The sequence below is a fragment of the Mytilus galloprovincialis genome, chromosome 11 (assembly GCF_965363235.1).
Source record: "Mytilus galloprovincialis chromosome 11, xbMytGall1.hap1.1, whole genome shotgun sequence".
Taxonomy (NCBI): Eukaryota; Metazoa; Mollusca; class Bivalvia; order Mytilida; family Mytilidae; genus Mytilus; species Mytilus galloprovincialis.
The window spans coordinates 75,178,777-75,194,203 of NC_134848.1; the positions used below are offsets into that span (position 1 = coordinate 75,178,777).

Here is a 15,427-nt window from a genome sequence, read left to right on the forward strand (position 1 = left end):
AACTTCGAAATATATACAATTACCCTTTATTAAACATCAGTCAAGGCTTACAACGGCCGGAAGTTCTTGACTTGGAACAGGGGGGGGGGGGGGTTGTTTTTCTTTTTATCTCTAATTGTATTTTAACGGATTTGTGATACTACATAAAGAAAAAAAAATGACCTCACCCTTTTTCATTAGTTGAATGACTAATACACATTTGGTGACTATTTTTTTTGTTACAAAAATCTGGTATACATAATGTGCCGTATGAAGTAATAGGCATTTATTCCAAATATTATAAAAGTTCATTAAATCTATCTGATTTTTATCAAATGGTCATCCAATAAAAAAACTTGAATACAAAAATCATAAAATGTGGCGGAGATTGTCTTATTTTTTTCAATTTATGTTTCTTTTGTTACATACATGTATAAAAATACATAACTTATCAACAGAAAAGAGTAGGTTCAGTAATACCCATTTTTTTGGCCTCAAAATATATCAGTTTTACAAAATTATTATAACGTAAAGTTTTAGCTATTTTTGTAAAAGTAGAATACGTCAGCGACATAAATATGGGCAGTTTATTTTTACATATATCGGGTACTACATGTAGGATCATTAAATAATGCTAAATTACTGAAAACTTCACGGTTTTCGTCTTAAATGTAAGTAGCCGCATTGTGTTCATTCTTAATATTTAAATGTAAGTTGTATTTGAGTCAAAAATGGGCCTTTACCGGACCTTCTCCTTAGCAAAGGAAAAACAATATCGAAAAATCATAACTACCCATATCGATTTAAAATAAGTTTAATAGCTTGTTAACAATCGTAAGATGAATCCACTTGCCGATGCAGCAACCACATATACATTGTAAACATCGAAATAAACATACATGTATAAATCAAGAGGTGAAATGAAGGTAAATATTTGATATTGTGAAATGTGTATATAGGTTAAAATAAAGTAAATAAAGATGACTGGCGCCAACTAGATTATACATTCAAGATTATAGGTCGAAGTTAATTTATTTTCTGCTGCCTTGGTTATTAGAAATTAAAATTGAAATAGTGAGAAATGGTTGTTGGCCATTGTTGTAGAAATAGCGAGAAATTTAGAGTCAACTCTCTAAGAAAAGCAACATAGTCTTTTCCAAATTAAGCAAGGGGTTTTCTTCATTCATACTATTTCGAAAATTCCAGAACCGTTGAGTACCCTTAAAAGATGCCATTTTTCTATCAAAAAAATTGCAGCACCATATGTGTTTGACCACTGAAATTACACCCAAAGGTTTTGATAATTCAGAATTCGAAAGTTTTTTCAATGGATCTTTGATAGTGAAAAGTCCAAATCAAATAAGGCTACCATTGTGGTCTATGTAAATAATTACTTCCTTGTAACCTAACATTTTAAATGTGATCAACGATTCTAAAACTGTCATTTCATTGCAAAGCCTGTGTATATAATTACTTCCTTGTAACCTAACATTTTAAATGTGATCAATGATTCTAAAACTGTTATTTCATTGTAAAGCCTGTGTATATAATTACTTCCTTGTAACCTAACATTTTAAATGTGATCAATGATTCTAAAACTGTCATTTCATTGTAAAGACTTGTAATTATATACCTTAAATAGAATTGTTGTTCGTCAGTGTTATATGACTCCTCAACGATGAAAGGATAGTTTAAAAAAAAATCATATGAGGTCGTGTGCATGATGTGTGACACAATTCACCCAGCTATTCAATAATTTCTTTTGAAATACAAATCGTATCACCTCTAGATATTTCATACTGCGAACGTATTGATAGGAAAAAAAAGAACTTTAAGTAACAGAATATAAATTTTAGTCAACGACAATAGACACAAAAAGATGAAAAAGGTAAGAATCTCCATCGCTGTTCTGCTTTGTGTGAAACATGTAAAATCCTTTTTTTAAATAATTTAACAAGAATTTTTGAGAGATGAATGAAAGTTAAAACTCGTATTATTAGCTGTGAGAAATAAAATATTTATTCGTATAAATGCAGATACCATGATAACAAAGCCAGGCGCGATATCAATGGTCTTAAAAGACAGAATAAAAACAAGTATATTTAGCAATTAAAACAAGTGTATTTAGCATATGTAACATGGGCATATCATTACGGAAAACACAATGTTTTCCTTTTATCACAATTTGCAATAAAACTTTGTTTTCAGGCCATTTAAACACTTCACTCTTGATTTAGAACACTCTCAAGATGTGATCAATAGTAAACACATACATTTATCCTCTTAACTATGAGTCAATGTTTTGTATGTACGTCGTCGTAAATAGGCATGTGCCGAAAAATTCCACTGCCGCTGATACACTCAATGTCTAAGTATACTTACAAAATAAAGGATAATGTTTGTATCGCGCAGATAAATCGGCACTCTTTCTACATGTTCAAATCTCCTGCATAATACATCTTATATTATTGAATCATTTCTTCATTTGTGAAAGGACGTCGAAGGCCATTTTGGTTAAATTGCATCACATAGCCATTTGTTAAATTTGATAATTATCTACACAATATTGACGTCAATACAAATAACTTCAATGTATATTTATTTGTGGTTTCAGACATGTTGAAATGATGTACTGAAATTCATATGAAACTCTAAGAACTGACGATTTTGTTGAAATTAGAATGTATCAGACCATTTCACTTGACATATCTTCTAACAAACAACGTATCTTGAAAATAAACTTCACGACCCAATAAATTTTGTTTTTTGAAAGAAGGTTTGACGTTTTTATGAATGAATACAGTACTAGTAGGGATTACAAATATTAATGGAATTAAGCATTTCTCAAGATATTATATGTACCTATGACATGAAGGTCATTAAAATTAATGTGTTTGAAGGAATTTAAATTTATCTCAGATTCTACAATTAAATGCCGATTTTAAACTTTAATTTTTTTTTAATGTAAATATCAATTTATATTGGATAACCTTTTAATATGAATTTTGTTTTGTTTCCATTCAGTTGTTGATTCCGCTTTGTCTTTTTATTTAACATTATATTTAAATTTTCTAAATGCGTCGTATCATGCAAAATCTCGTACTGAAAACGTAGATGTGTTATGATTGCCAATGAAACAACTCTCCACAAGAGACCGAAATGTCACAGAAATACTCAATTATAGGTCACCACTGTACGGTCCTCAATCATGAGCAAAGCCCATACTGCATAGTCAGCTATAAAAGGCCACAACATTACAATGTAAAACAATTCAAACGAGATAAGTAAGTGCCTTATTTATGTACAAACAATGAACGAAAAACAAATATGTAACACATAAACAAACGACAACTACTGAATTACAGGCTTCTGGCTTGTGACAGGCACATACATAATTTGGCAGGGTTAAACATGTTGGCGGGATCTCATCCATCCACCTAATCCGGAACAGTGGTATAACTGTACAAAGTCCTGGCAAAGTCTGATATTATTCTAATTTACTCCTATTAACCGGAATTTTGAATTATAATTAAACTATAAGAATAGACTAAACATTATAACATTTGTTCTATCTGAACGAAATAACCCTACACATGTGGCACAACTGTTTCAATAAACTGCTTCGCGGATTCTTCAGTGTGCACAACAATCGTAAAGTTATTTTTAAGGCAAAAAAACTATCGTAAGGTAGTTCCTTTAATGGATGTTAACATCAATATCTACAAAATGAAAAAAAAAACAACATGTGTCATTCTTCTCTTTTGTATTTCCATATTTTTTACAATTTGTATTAAACGGTTAAAACATTTAAACACCATATAATGTATATGACTCACTTTATTAATACATGGTTATTAATATAATTATTTAAGTTGTATTGGTTCAATGATCAACACTTTATTGCCATACCTGTATAATGTCGCTGACCAAAATGATTACTGGATTTCGGGTTTCTCAGACGATTCTATTTCATTAATTCTAAAACTACATTATCTATAATTCAAATGTTAAACATAGTGTCATATCAAACCATTATTCTTTATGTGATCAAGATGAAATTACAAAAAAAGACAATTTATAAAGTAATATGGTATCTTTGAATGATTCTTAGTAACATAATCATGATAATCTTTAACGATTATATAGTTTAAACACGACAGTAAGTAGCAACTTTACCTGACCATATCGGAAAAAAGGTATTTAGTCGGATCTTAACACGTACTTTTGATTTGGTTAAGACCGGTTTTGATCAAAGTATACGAAGAAATGTCGAAATGTTCAGGACTTAATTAAATCCGTATTTCGGTAGAATGGTGCAAGCATACGATTTTTATTGCGTTTTACACTTTGAGAAGCGAATAATCTTCTACTACTTTATTCAAATATTGTGTAAAAACGTTATTTTTGAGCTATGAGAGTCAAGTGGCTCGAATATTTTTCTGAGGAAGTTTTAAAAAATTGCAAAGAAATATTTTTTACAGTGGGTTAGCTTTCATTAGTTTTAACTATCTATAGATTAACAACTTTTGGTTATATTTATAATTTAGAATCATCATTGAAGGTGGAGGCCGATTGCTCAGATAATTAATTATATTGATGTGCCATTTGTATGCAAGAGTGACATTCCGTTGTATTATGTGCCAATTCGAAAAAGTTATGAGAGTATTCTCTCCCCTTAACAGGTTCATTATTTTATAATTATGTTTAGGTTTCTGATATAATTTTGAATAATTACAAAATGTATCAATGCAATATATTTCAGTTTTTGTTATTGGTGTATCAAAAACATTGATGTACGAATATAATTTCATAAATTTGAAACGTTTAAAATGATTACATACCTATATAAGGAAACGTTCATCATTTTTGAAAAAGACTATGAACGAAAATCGTATGATAGGTTGATTGGGAAATGAACTAGCGTAATCTAATGGTAATCACAGAGAGGGACCAGCAAGCAAATTTTAATTGTAGCTTACTCAACGTTAAAACAATTTTCCACTATAAACGAATGTTACTTTATACAAATATAAGGACTTTGGTAGCTAAATCTACAAATGTTATTAGATATTATGATTTTTTATTGCAATATATTAATATGCTACAGTAAGGGCCGATTTTGGCCTCAAATTTCAAGTTCATCTAACGATTGATTTTAGACACTTTTTAAACACTTAAGTGTCTATTTCAATTGATTCGATTAGTTTATGTGAATTATTTTAATTGCTTTAGTCATTAAAAACGATCGGATTGAAGCTTATTTATGGAAAATCTATCAAATATGCCAAAAAAACTTTTCAGATGGTTTTTGTCAGAAATGAAAGTGGCTGCATCCGTGTTAATCCTCATTCTTTATATATATTATGTATCATCATCAAATACAACTTATATTTCAATATTACGATTGAACACATAAGCAGACACTTTCATTTCAGACGGAAACCGTCTAAAATTTAACTAAAATGCCAAAACTGTGAAGATTGCAGTAATTTAGCATGACTTCATGATGCTAGTACTCGATATATGTGTAAAAGAGGGACGAAAGATACCAAAGGCACAGTCAAACTCATAAATCTAAAACCAACTGACAACGCCATGGCTGAAAACGAAAAAGACAAACAAACAACAGCACACATGACACAACATAGAAAACTAAAGAATAAACAACACGAACCGCACCAAAAAACTAGGAGTGATCTCAGGTGCTCCGGAAGTTAAGCAGATCCTGCTCCACATGTGGCACCCGTCGTGTTGCTTATGTGATAACAAATCCGGTAAATAGTCTAATTCGGTAGGTCACATTCATAAAAGGGAAGGGGATTGTAGTTACGACGTAAGGAACATATCCGATATCATTTGTGAAACGGTTATTCCATAACGGTCAACCAACTCGTGATGGCGTCCGTAAAATTTACGAAGTGATGATTTCAACTTCACTATTTGGAACTCTTGGTTTAATAGCTTCCTTGTGAGCAGCAACCCTCTATCAAGAAAATCATGATAGGAAATGCATGATAGGAAATGCATACATTTTGTAATGTTTGGTCAAAAACAGCCCATATTTATCTTGCAGAAGCATTCTACTTTCCAATAGATTGCTGAAAGATTACAGACTTAGCACAATGTCGGATAATAAACTAAAAATATAACTACGGACGATTCAAACTTATAAAGTGTTAATTATATTTGGTACTGTATTTCATAAATTTTGATTTTAAAATATTTGGTTCAACAACATGAACACACAGTTACAAAAATGAAATTAAAACAAACGAAAAAAGTTTAAAAAAGTTTCTGTATTATGTCATTGTTTCTGTATGTTTTTTTTTTATAATAGTGTCTATCATCGGTCAGAAAATAGTTTATTCCCGAATTTGACTGTTTTGATGAGTGTGATTTCGCATTACTATAAGACGTGTCAGGATACTGGTAATCCAACATCAATGTATTTAGTTGTGATGTTGTATCTGTAATTCTGATCAGATGTTGTTAAATGTCTAATCGGTTGTATTTTCTTAAGTTTCTATTCGTATGTAAAAGTAAAACGAATTATTCACCCAGTTCATTTATGATATTTTAGCTTGGTTCAACTATACGTTCATAGAACAAATACCGGCATAGCTAGATAATAAGATTAATTATCTAATTACTAACACGATTCTATATTGATAACATTGTAATTGTTATATTATACATCAAATACCATTTTTACAAACCTGATTTTGAACTTATGTGTGCAGTTTAAGGTTCATTTGCGTGTTATATAACAAATATAAAAAAATAGACATAACCGTTTTTTTACAAGTTTAAACGTTGAAAAATCAAATTATAGTTACTAAAGCAATTTCATGATACTAATCTGTGTAAACAGTTATGTTGGCTGATGCGTCCTATTTATTTTTGAAACTACTTACATTTTGACAAAAGCACAAATAAGTGCAAGGGAACCCTACTTTTTGCAAACGCATGCTTCCTGGAATTAGTATTCTCTTTGTAAGAACAAATCAGATAGTGTAGGATGTCTGATGTCATGTGTCCCTCACAGAAAACTAGCTCCAGCTTGTCATTTTGCAGCAACTATCAATATCATTATTTGTTAAGGCTACAGATTTTAAATGAAGCGGTTATGATTCGTCCTTAGGAGGTTGTATACCGACGTTTTACCGATGCCAACAAAAGCTGGAAGTGGAAACACACGCATGCACTAATAGAATGGACGAACAGCTGAATACCGGTGACAAGTATTGAGAAGACGAAATAATCGCATAAACTAGTATTAATTGTCTTTTATCCTTGAAGCTGCCAATTTTAATTCTGTATTTACGTTATTTGCTGCCTTAAAAGCATATCTAATACAAAGAATATCGCTAGAAAATACAATTCTAGATTAACATTGTCCTTGCAAAGCAGAGAACACAACGGCAGCCCTGTAGTGCTTCTCAAGATTAACGTTGGGGTTAGAGAAATTATAGTAAATCTTATTAATTCTATCGAGTAAAAAAGATTTATAACCCCGCACATTATGTTTGTATGTGCCTGTCCCAAGTAAGGAGTCTGAAATTCAGTGGTTGACGTTTGTTGATATGCTACATATTTGTTTTAAGTTTACTTTTTGTACATAAATTAGGCCGTAAGTTTTCTCGTTTAAATTGTTTTACATTGTCATTTGGGGTCCTTTATAGCTGAATATTTGGCATGGGCTTTGCTCATTATTGTAGGCCGTACGGTGATCTATAGTTGTTAATGTATGTGTCTGTTGATCTCTGGTGGAGAGTTGTATCATTGGTAATCATACCATATCTTCTTTTTATATTGTATATTGTTAATGTTGATGACATTACAAGAGACTGTATGTAACAATATAATTGAAACTCTCTCTGTAGTTTCAACTTCTCTTTTAAACGCCAAATCTTTCGCAGATTTATCAGTGTTTATTTGTCTTTTTGTCAATTATATTCAAATAAGCCCCGTTATAAACTGCAGTATTTAGCAAATTCGCTTGCTCTTTTTGGTAAATCATTTCAGTGTCGCTTGCTTTAACATCAAACAATTTTAGATTTGTCATCCTTTCAGTAGATGCAATGCTATGTAATGTTATCACTTTTTTATCAGATAGTTTCTTGCAAATCGCACACTTTGATGTATTGACAGAATGAACGTTATTGCAAACAGCAAAGAATTTGAAAAATAAGGATTTGTATCTGGTACTTCCTTTTCAGCCGAAAAATGTGCTTCTGATATCTAATTCTGCTTACTTGTGCAGCTTTTATTACAGGACCTTTAAAACTAAATACGATCGATTCAGTTCCTTTGTCATTACATAATTCATTTAAATACCAAACAAATCATCACGTCTCTTTGTTGCACCATATTACTGACATTTTTTATCAAGATTCTGTTGAAATAACTAACGTTTCATTAACACCCGAATGCAGATAACACCAACTACTACCCGCCTGTTATTGACATCGGAGGGAGCCAGTTTTAATGAGACAGTGAAATTGTCCATTTACTTGAATACAAACAAATTAAACACACCTGAAAACCAAACGAACCCTACAATGATATTCACTGTCTCAGTTAAATTCAACAAAATAATTCAAAAGTGTTCGGAAATTATAAAATGAACAAGAAACTAGCTTGATTATGATTACAAATGACCTTCGTTTAATCGCGTATAACTAGAAAACACAACAGTGTCGGTAAATGTGTTTCAAAAATCCAGACTTAAAATGCAAATTAAAAGCAGATATTTACACAAATATTTATCTACTTACGGAATAACTTTAAAAAGTAAATTGGGTCGATTGATGTATTATACGATGGCTTTACTGTTGTACCTTCAAAACACATCTATACTGCACGTGCAAATAATGCTAGGTAAAAAAACGGAGATTTGTCGGTGCTGTGTTTAACCATTTTCTGATGCATTGTGCCTCACATAAATGACTACTTAAACACAGTGGGAATTCGTTGCAAGTTGAGTAACGTCAGTAACGGTTGTTTTTAACGTCATTTGTACCACATATGATATTTACGACACCCATTTTTCTAAAGCTGGATAATCGATAGACAATTTAAGACAATAAAGTTCAATGAGGTATTTAGGTAATTTAAACTCGTTAACTAAGCGACTTTTCAAACATTCGCCGCTCCACTAGAACATATACAATAGACTAAAGGCCTATACGCTTATCATTACTAACTTTTCTTTTACACTAAATTGCTGTATCAAATAAACAGTTACAGTCTATATTCACATAAAAGAGAGGTAATATTCATGATAGATGCCTTACAGACATTCAAACTAAATAAAGAATGAGACCGATACAACGATCTGTTTCGAACCAAGTCTACGTTTGTAAAAATTTTGTTTATGACTAAATAAGTATCTTTTCTTATTTCTTATTTTGTAAATGTGTTCATGATGTGATTTTTTTTTCAGCGATGTAAAATGATTATAATGAGCATTGACATTAGCTTTCTCATCTTTTTTGCCGTAGTCAGTACTGTATTAGTAAAAGGAACATGTCCGTCGACTTGTGCTTGTGTTGATGATTCGTCAGGCTCTAACATTAACTGTCATTCTAAATATTTGGGACGCATTCCAGCACTTCCTAATGATACGTATAATCTGTAAGTACACATATGATTGTATGAATATATGAATAAGTCTTGTGGCTCATATATCGTGCATAATAGTAATAAAATATGAATCTTTTATAACTTTTGTTCTAACGTTGACTCTAAAGATTTTGGGACGCATTTCAAACCGAGGGAGTAAAACAGATAACAAAAACAAGTAACATTAAATTGTGAATGGAAAGGAGGAATATGTCAAAGAGACAATAACCCGGCCGAAGATCAGAAAATAGACGACGGTAAAAAATGGACCTTTAATGCAGCAAGTACATATTGCACCTTGAAGTGGGACTCAGCTGATGCATAAATAACAATGTGTACTACTTCAGTGAAAATGGTCGCCATACCAAACTCTAAAATATATCAATAAACTAAAATTATAAAACATTAAATACTAACAAACGCCCGAGGCTCCTGACTTTGAACAAGCGCAAAAATGGGGTGGGCTAAACATATGTTATTAGATCTCAACCGCCCCTATACCTCTAACAAATACAGAATTTAGACACAAACTGTATTATTCCTTGAGATACTCATTTTAAAAGACGCCCGAAGCCGATGTCAGAAAAGGTTACAAAGGAAACTCAGAAAATGACAATGATACATCAATAATTAAAGGACTGCTAGTAGTTACTGGAATTACAGCTCTATAACCTCAATTAAGCTGTGCACAAAATTGGGAAAAAAATAAGACTGAAAACACACCAAATATTTATATTCTGTTTATTCAATATGAATATTCACATTACAATATCCGCCATGAATTCCTTTTTGCCACATTTAGTAGAAACATCTTGTCACTTCCAACGATATCATACTTTTTTTAAATGAAATATAATCTTATATTGGTAAATCTTATGTAGCTGTCACTTTGAATTGCAAAACCCAAACCAACAGAACTGTGCATTAATAGTACTGCAACTTGATGATTTTTTTTTCTAGAGATCTCCAGTTGAACAACATAACCGAAATAAATATTCAGTTTTGTAAAGAGATGCCACAGTTACAGTACCTGTATGTACATACAATTAGTTTTGTGACATATTACATATATAATTGGTACCACATGTATTCAGTATGTTTGTAATGTACATTACATGTATGATATTCAGTAATTCAGTTTTCAAATCCTTTTACAACAACTAACATGTTCATTAAAAACTTAGAGTTACAAACGATCTAATAATAGATGTATTTATTAATGTTAATATCTGTAACATGTGTAACATTGTGTTATTTTGCATTCTAAATTAGATTTAAATTTTGAAACATCATTCGGTTTAAAGCTCTATTGCATATGATGACCTATTTAAAATACTAATAGTTGGGTCTATGTTCTGTTGATTGTGCATTTACAGACCATTTACTTATAATTCGTCTTGTGTAAGAGACGCATTTCTTCAGAATAGTCAAGTAACGTCAATGTGTTTGAATTGCATATATTATAGGAACAACAGTTCCCAAAACAATAGGCAAGGAATGTCCAAAAAAAAAAAATCTAGTTTAGAAGTGTTTCACCATCGGCGGAGGGTATTATGATTAAAATCAAAATGACAAAGTGTATACTTGCATAACAATACGGTTGTGTGACTTTGTGTTTAATCTGTTTCACGTATACATATAGTCTCTAGTACTGACATGTACATCCTTAAAAAGGTTCTGCAAATTTGAATTACGCATGTTTTAACAACTTTAAACAAATTAAGTTGCTTACATTGATTATATTCCTTCAGTAAACATTTTTTGTAATGCCTTAAATCCCAAGTATTTGTAATTGAACAGGTTTTATAAATAAACAAAGTATTTGCATATTACTTGATTTTCTAAACGATACATCAATTCTCGATTTTTAAAAATGAATTATTTTCTGTTTTATATTAGCTACATCAACAACAATTCGATTATTGACATTCCGGAAAACACATTTGTACATTGTGAACGACTGTATAGAATGTAAGTATATATGTTAAATGTTCACTTGTTAATCTCATTTGAAATATTCAAAGGCGTTTGGTCAGACAATACAAGTGCGGAACAATTTTCAACCACACAATAACATTTGTTCCATAATACTACGATCATATAAAACCTTATAAACAAGGAGATATGTCATGATTGTCAATGAGACAAAGTTCAACTGAAATACATTTAAGTAATACTAATTCATGATGCGTTGTTTTAATTTCATATATAACACATTTACACAAGTCTACGGAACACGCTGCCAACAATTTTGCGATTAGCTAAAACAATTTCAACCTTTAAACACTGAAAACATTTCAATAATAATCAATACTCAAAATGATAAGTATTTACCGACTGACTGAACAATATACCTATTCAATCATCAGACAATTTTAGTGAGGTAATGACTTAACGTTCGATTGTAACAGCTTATCAAACGAACTACAAGCACAGAATAAAATGAAAGACTGTATATTTATTCCAACTTAATTCAAATGCACATTGTTGAATAAAAGTTGAAAAATCCATTGCTGTAAAACTACAGCAGAGTTAATGAATGATATATTTAGTGCATTTAATCGTTCTCATTTGATTACGATACTTTATTAAACCCATTCTGTTTCATTTTAATGAATCATTACGCTAAGAGTATGATACACTTGTTTATCTGAATTTTATGTTATAACTTGAAACAGAACAACCAAATAAATAAATATCTGCATTCTGATGTTACAGATGAATGCTAATTACTACATTTAATCAAATAACGGAGCTATCTACTTATAACATGGTATATTTTAGCAGAATTAATTCAGTATTTTGTACATAATTCCGTTCAATTTATTATAAGGAAATTAATCAACATTGTATTCGGAAATATATATATATAAAATTATTTATTTACATCAGCACAAATTGTTCTGTTCTTAGTATCATGCAATCCTTTATTAAACCAGTTTATTCAAATGACAGTCTTCTTTACATCTTCGAATGTCGGTTTTAAAGTCAATGCCATTTATATTTTGCAGAAGCAAAGCAGATAGCAACTGTTTGTGAAATTATTGTATATCCATAATATTTGATCTTCTATCCTGCCATACATAATAGTGACACAGTCATGCTTTATTTTTCAGAGAACTTAAACACAACAAGATACAGTCCATAGCGATCAATACGTTTGTAAATATGACAAACTTGTTTTATCTGTGAGTCAAGATAATTATTTTTCTGTCTTGTTTACTTCAACTAATTTTATTAACTTATGATTAACACATAAATGTATTGTCATTACGATTTTAGCTTTATTCGATAAGTTTGAGATCCTTTTGATCATATAGCTGCGATTGCTTTTTTATGCTTTTAGATACATTTCAAAAGTTAAGGTTTGAGCTGTTGTTATAAAAGTAAATTCATAAAAGAGCTCGGACGAGCACATGTCATTACATATATTTCTTTGACTAACCCTAGGTCAACACCATTACAGGTAAACTGTAAAGGCCCGATAGTTTCATCATCCCTTCCTGTTTTAGAACTAGGTGAATATAAATAATGGTGTCGCTAATCCCTGAGGGTACTATTCGATCCTTTGTCGATGCCTGTTTTCTCACACTGGATTGATACCAAATCTGATGCACTGTTAATGTATTTCCAAAATGTATATAATCAGCAAACAAATAGGTGCGACAATATTAACTAGATTGATACCAACAATAATGTACTGTTAGTTGGTGTTAATATATATACTAGAAATATTTTTTTATCTCTCAGTTATGCATTACTTTCCAGAATTCTATAAAATTCTATTTTTGGGGGTTTTTTTTTGGTTCACTTTATCGAATGGTATTCTATAATACGTTACTAATTTTGGCTCACAAAAAGGTGCTTTTTATAGACCGAATTTTATTTCACATAATTTTATGTTTATTTTGTGATTTCAAAATCATAAAATATATAAAGACATCTTTCTAATATACAAATGAGATAGTGACTGTCGTCGTGTATTCGACAGTTAAAAACTATGTTTTTTTTATATATAAGATGGTGAGCAACTTGCTCCTTTGTTGATACATCTGTTAAGTCTACAGCATGGCTAGATATCTGGATTGTTCTGTCCTGTTGGTTTGACAAATATCATGCTTTGGACAATTTTTTAAATCTTGTGTATACTTGGAACAATGAACAGCTAAACATGTTGTTGGGACAAATTGGTCAATTCTAATACGAAATGTTGCATTAGGGTTACTTCTTTTACGAAATTATATGCCACGTACCTTTGATAACTATTGAGATGTATGAGTTACCCAGGTTTAGGTTTAATTAACGTTTTGTTTATTCATAATAAATCTTTGATAGGGTTAAGCTTATACGTTTCGTAATATTATACTAAACAAAGTGTTTTCAAATGACCATTTGCAACATACATAATATTGTCTTTTAAAATATCTGCTCAGCTACAAAATATCAACGATAGAATCGTTCACTTTTGCGAATTTCAGTTTATTATTTATTTTGATTTAAATTAACGAACTACTTGTGAATAATATATCGGATATATTTAGAAGCGACGAAAATCTCGAAAGAATATGGATATTTCTTTATAAATGTCATGGTTATGCTTGATAACGAGCAATATCTATATCGCAAAAAAAAAAGAAAACTGCTACAATCGGCTTTCACAGTATGTGACAAAATCTGGAAAAATCTAACGAAAATCAAATCTGCCTAATATAAGATAAAACAATAACCCCCAAAATACCGTAAACACGCCCTATAGCACACTACAACATCCCGCTTTTGCGGTAAACAGGACGTTGATAAGTAATGTTTGTGAAAACGACTATACACACAGTATAACAAGGGTATAGCAGGATAATACCAAGCTTGATTCAGAATTGTAGAAAGGGTTGCTTTGTTAAGAGTTAGAGACAATAGCAATGAAAAGCAATTACATGCCTCATAGGTCAGTAGCAATTTGTAAGTCTCTTTTACGTTTTAGTTAAGGAATGTATTGTACCTTCAGAACCCACAAGATTGCGCAGTACGATTTTAATACGACCAGATAGCAAGGAAGTACATATGCCAACTGTTTGAATAACACATAAAACAACTGTACTTTCTTGCTATCTGGTCGTATTAAAATCGTACTGCGCAATTTTGGTCACAATAAGATAAATGGTCAAAAACGAATAAGTGCATCTTTCCATATATATCAACGTTATTGTATATTCGGATTTTTTAAATGTATTTACAGTAACATACTGAACTCAAATTTTAAATATTTAAAACGTGATTTTGATAAACAGCACAATTTTCTCAAAATTTGAGTATTAGTTCGGAAAAACTCAAATGATTGCCCTAAAAAGTCCCCGCCGTCTGTGGAAACACAGCTTTTAAGCACTTCTATAATTCTGAATAAAGCCAACAGTAGTTTACAACTGTTCAAAGGTCACAAATCGATTGCAAGAAAACAGACCCATGTTACAAACTAAAACTGAGGGAAGTATACAAGAGGAAATCAACGAAATAACGTAATCACTGAAGTGAAAAAATAACAAATGCCAGCATACATAACAATACATTATTTGATAACAACTGATATATTCCTGATTTGACACAGGACATTTTAAGAAAAGAGGTATGTTGAACCTAGTTGGATGGCTAGCCAGACCTCCCGTTTATACGACAATGCCTTATTTATTAATGCTGAGACAAGTCGGATGGCAATACACACTTGACAAAACGGTCATACAACGGAATATGTCACGTTCGGTAATTAGCAGACTGACGACAGACATGTAGCTGTTAAAAAACCATCCAAGCCGTGATAAAAATGTCGTTGGTC

The 15,427-nt window shown here is 31.1% G+C and overlaps 1 protein-coding gene across 4 annotated transcripts in view; it reads left to right on the forward strand.

Annotated features, from left to right (window-relative positions):
• The first annotated feature begins 1,664 nt into the window (after positions 1 to 1,664).
• The window catches only part of LOC143052809 (uncharacterized), a 163,582-nt gene continuing 149,819 nt past the window's right edge, over positions 1,665 to 15,427 (forward strand). For 3 of the 4 annotated variants that reach the window (XM_076225915.1, XM_076225916.1, XM_076225918.1), the window contains exons 1-5: positions 1,665 to 1,867; positions 9,425 to 9,615; positions 10,564 to 10,635; positions 11,503 to 11,574; positions 12,720 to 12,791. In XM_076225915.1, coding sequence (XP_076082030.1) covers positions 1,859 to 1,867; positions 9,425 to 9,615; positions 10,564 to 10,635; positions 11,503 to 11,574; positions 12,720 to 12,791 — 416 coding nt within the window. In that variant the 5' untranslated portion in view covers positions 1,665 to 1,858. Of the gene's footprint in view, positions 1,868 to 4,478; positions 4,662 to 9,424; positions 9,616 to 10,563; positions 10,636 to 11,502; positions 11,575 to 12,719; positions 12,792 to 15,427 lie in introns of those variants that run through there. The other variant, XM_076225917.1, reaches the window with a different exon arrangement.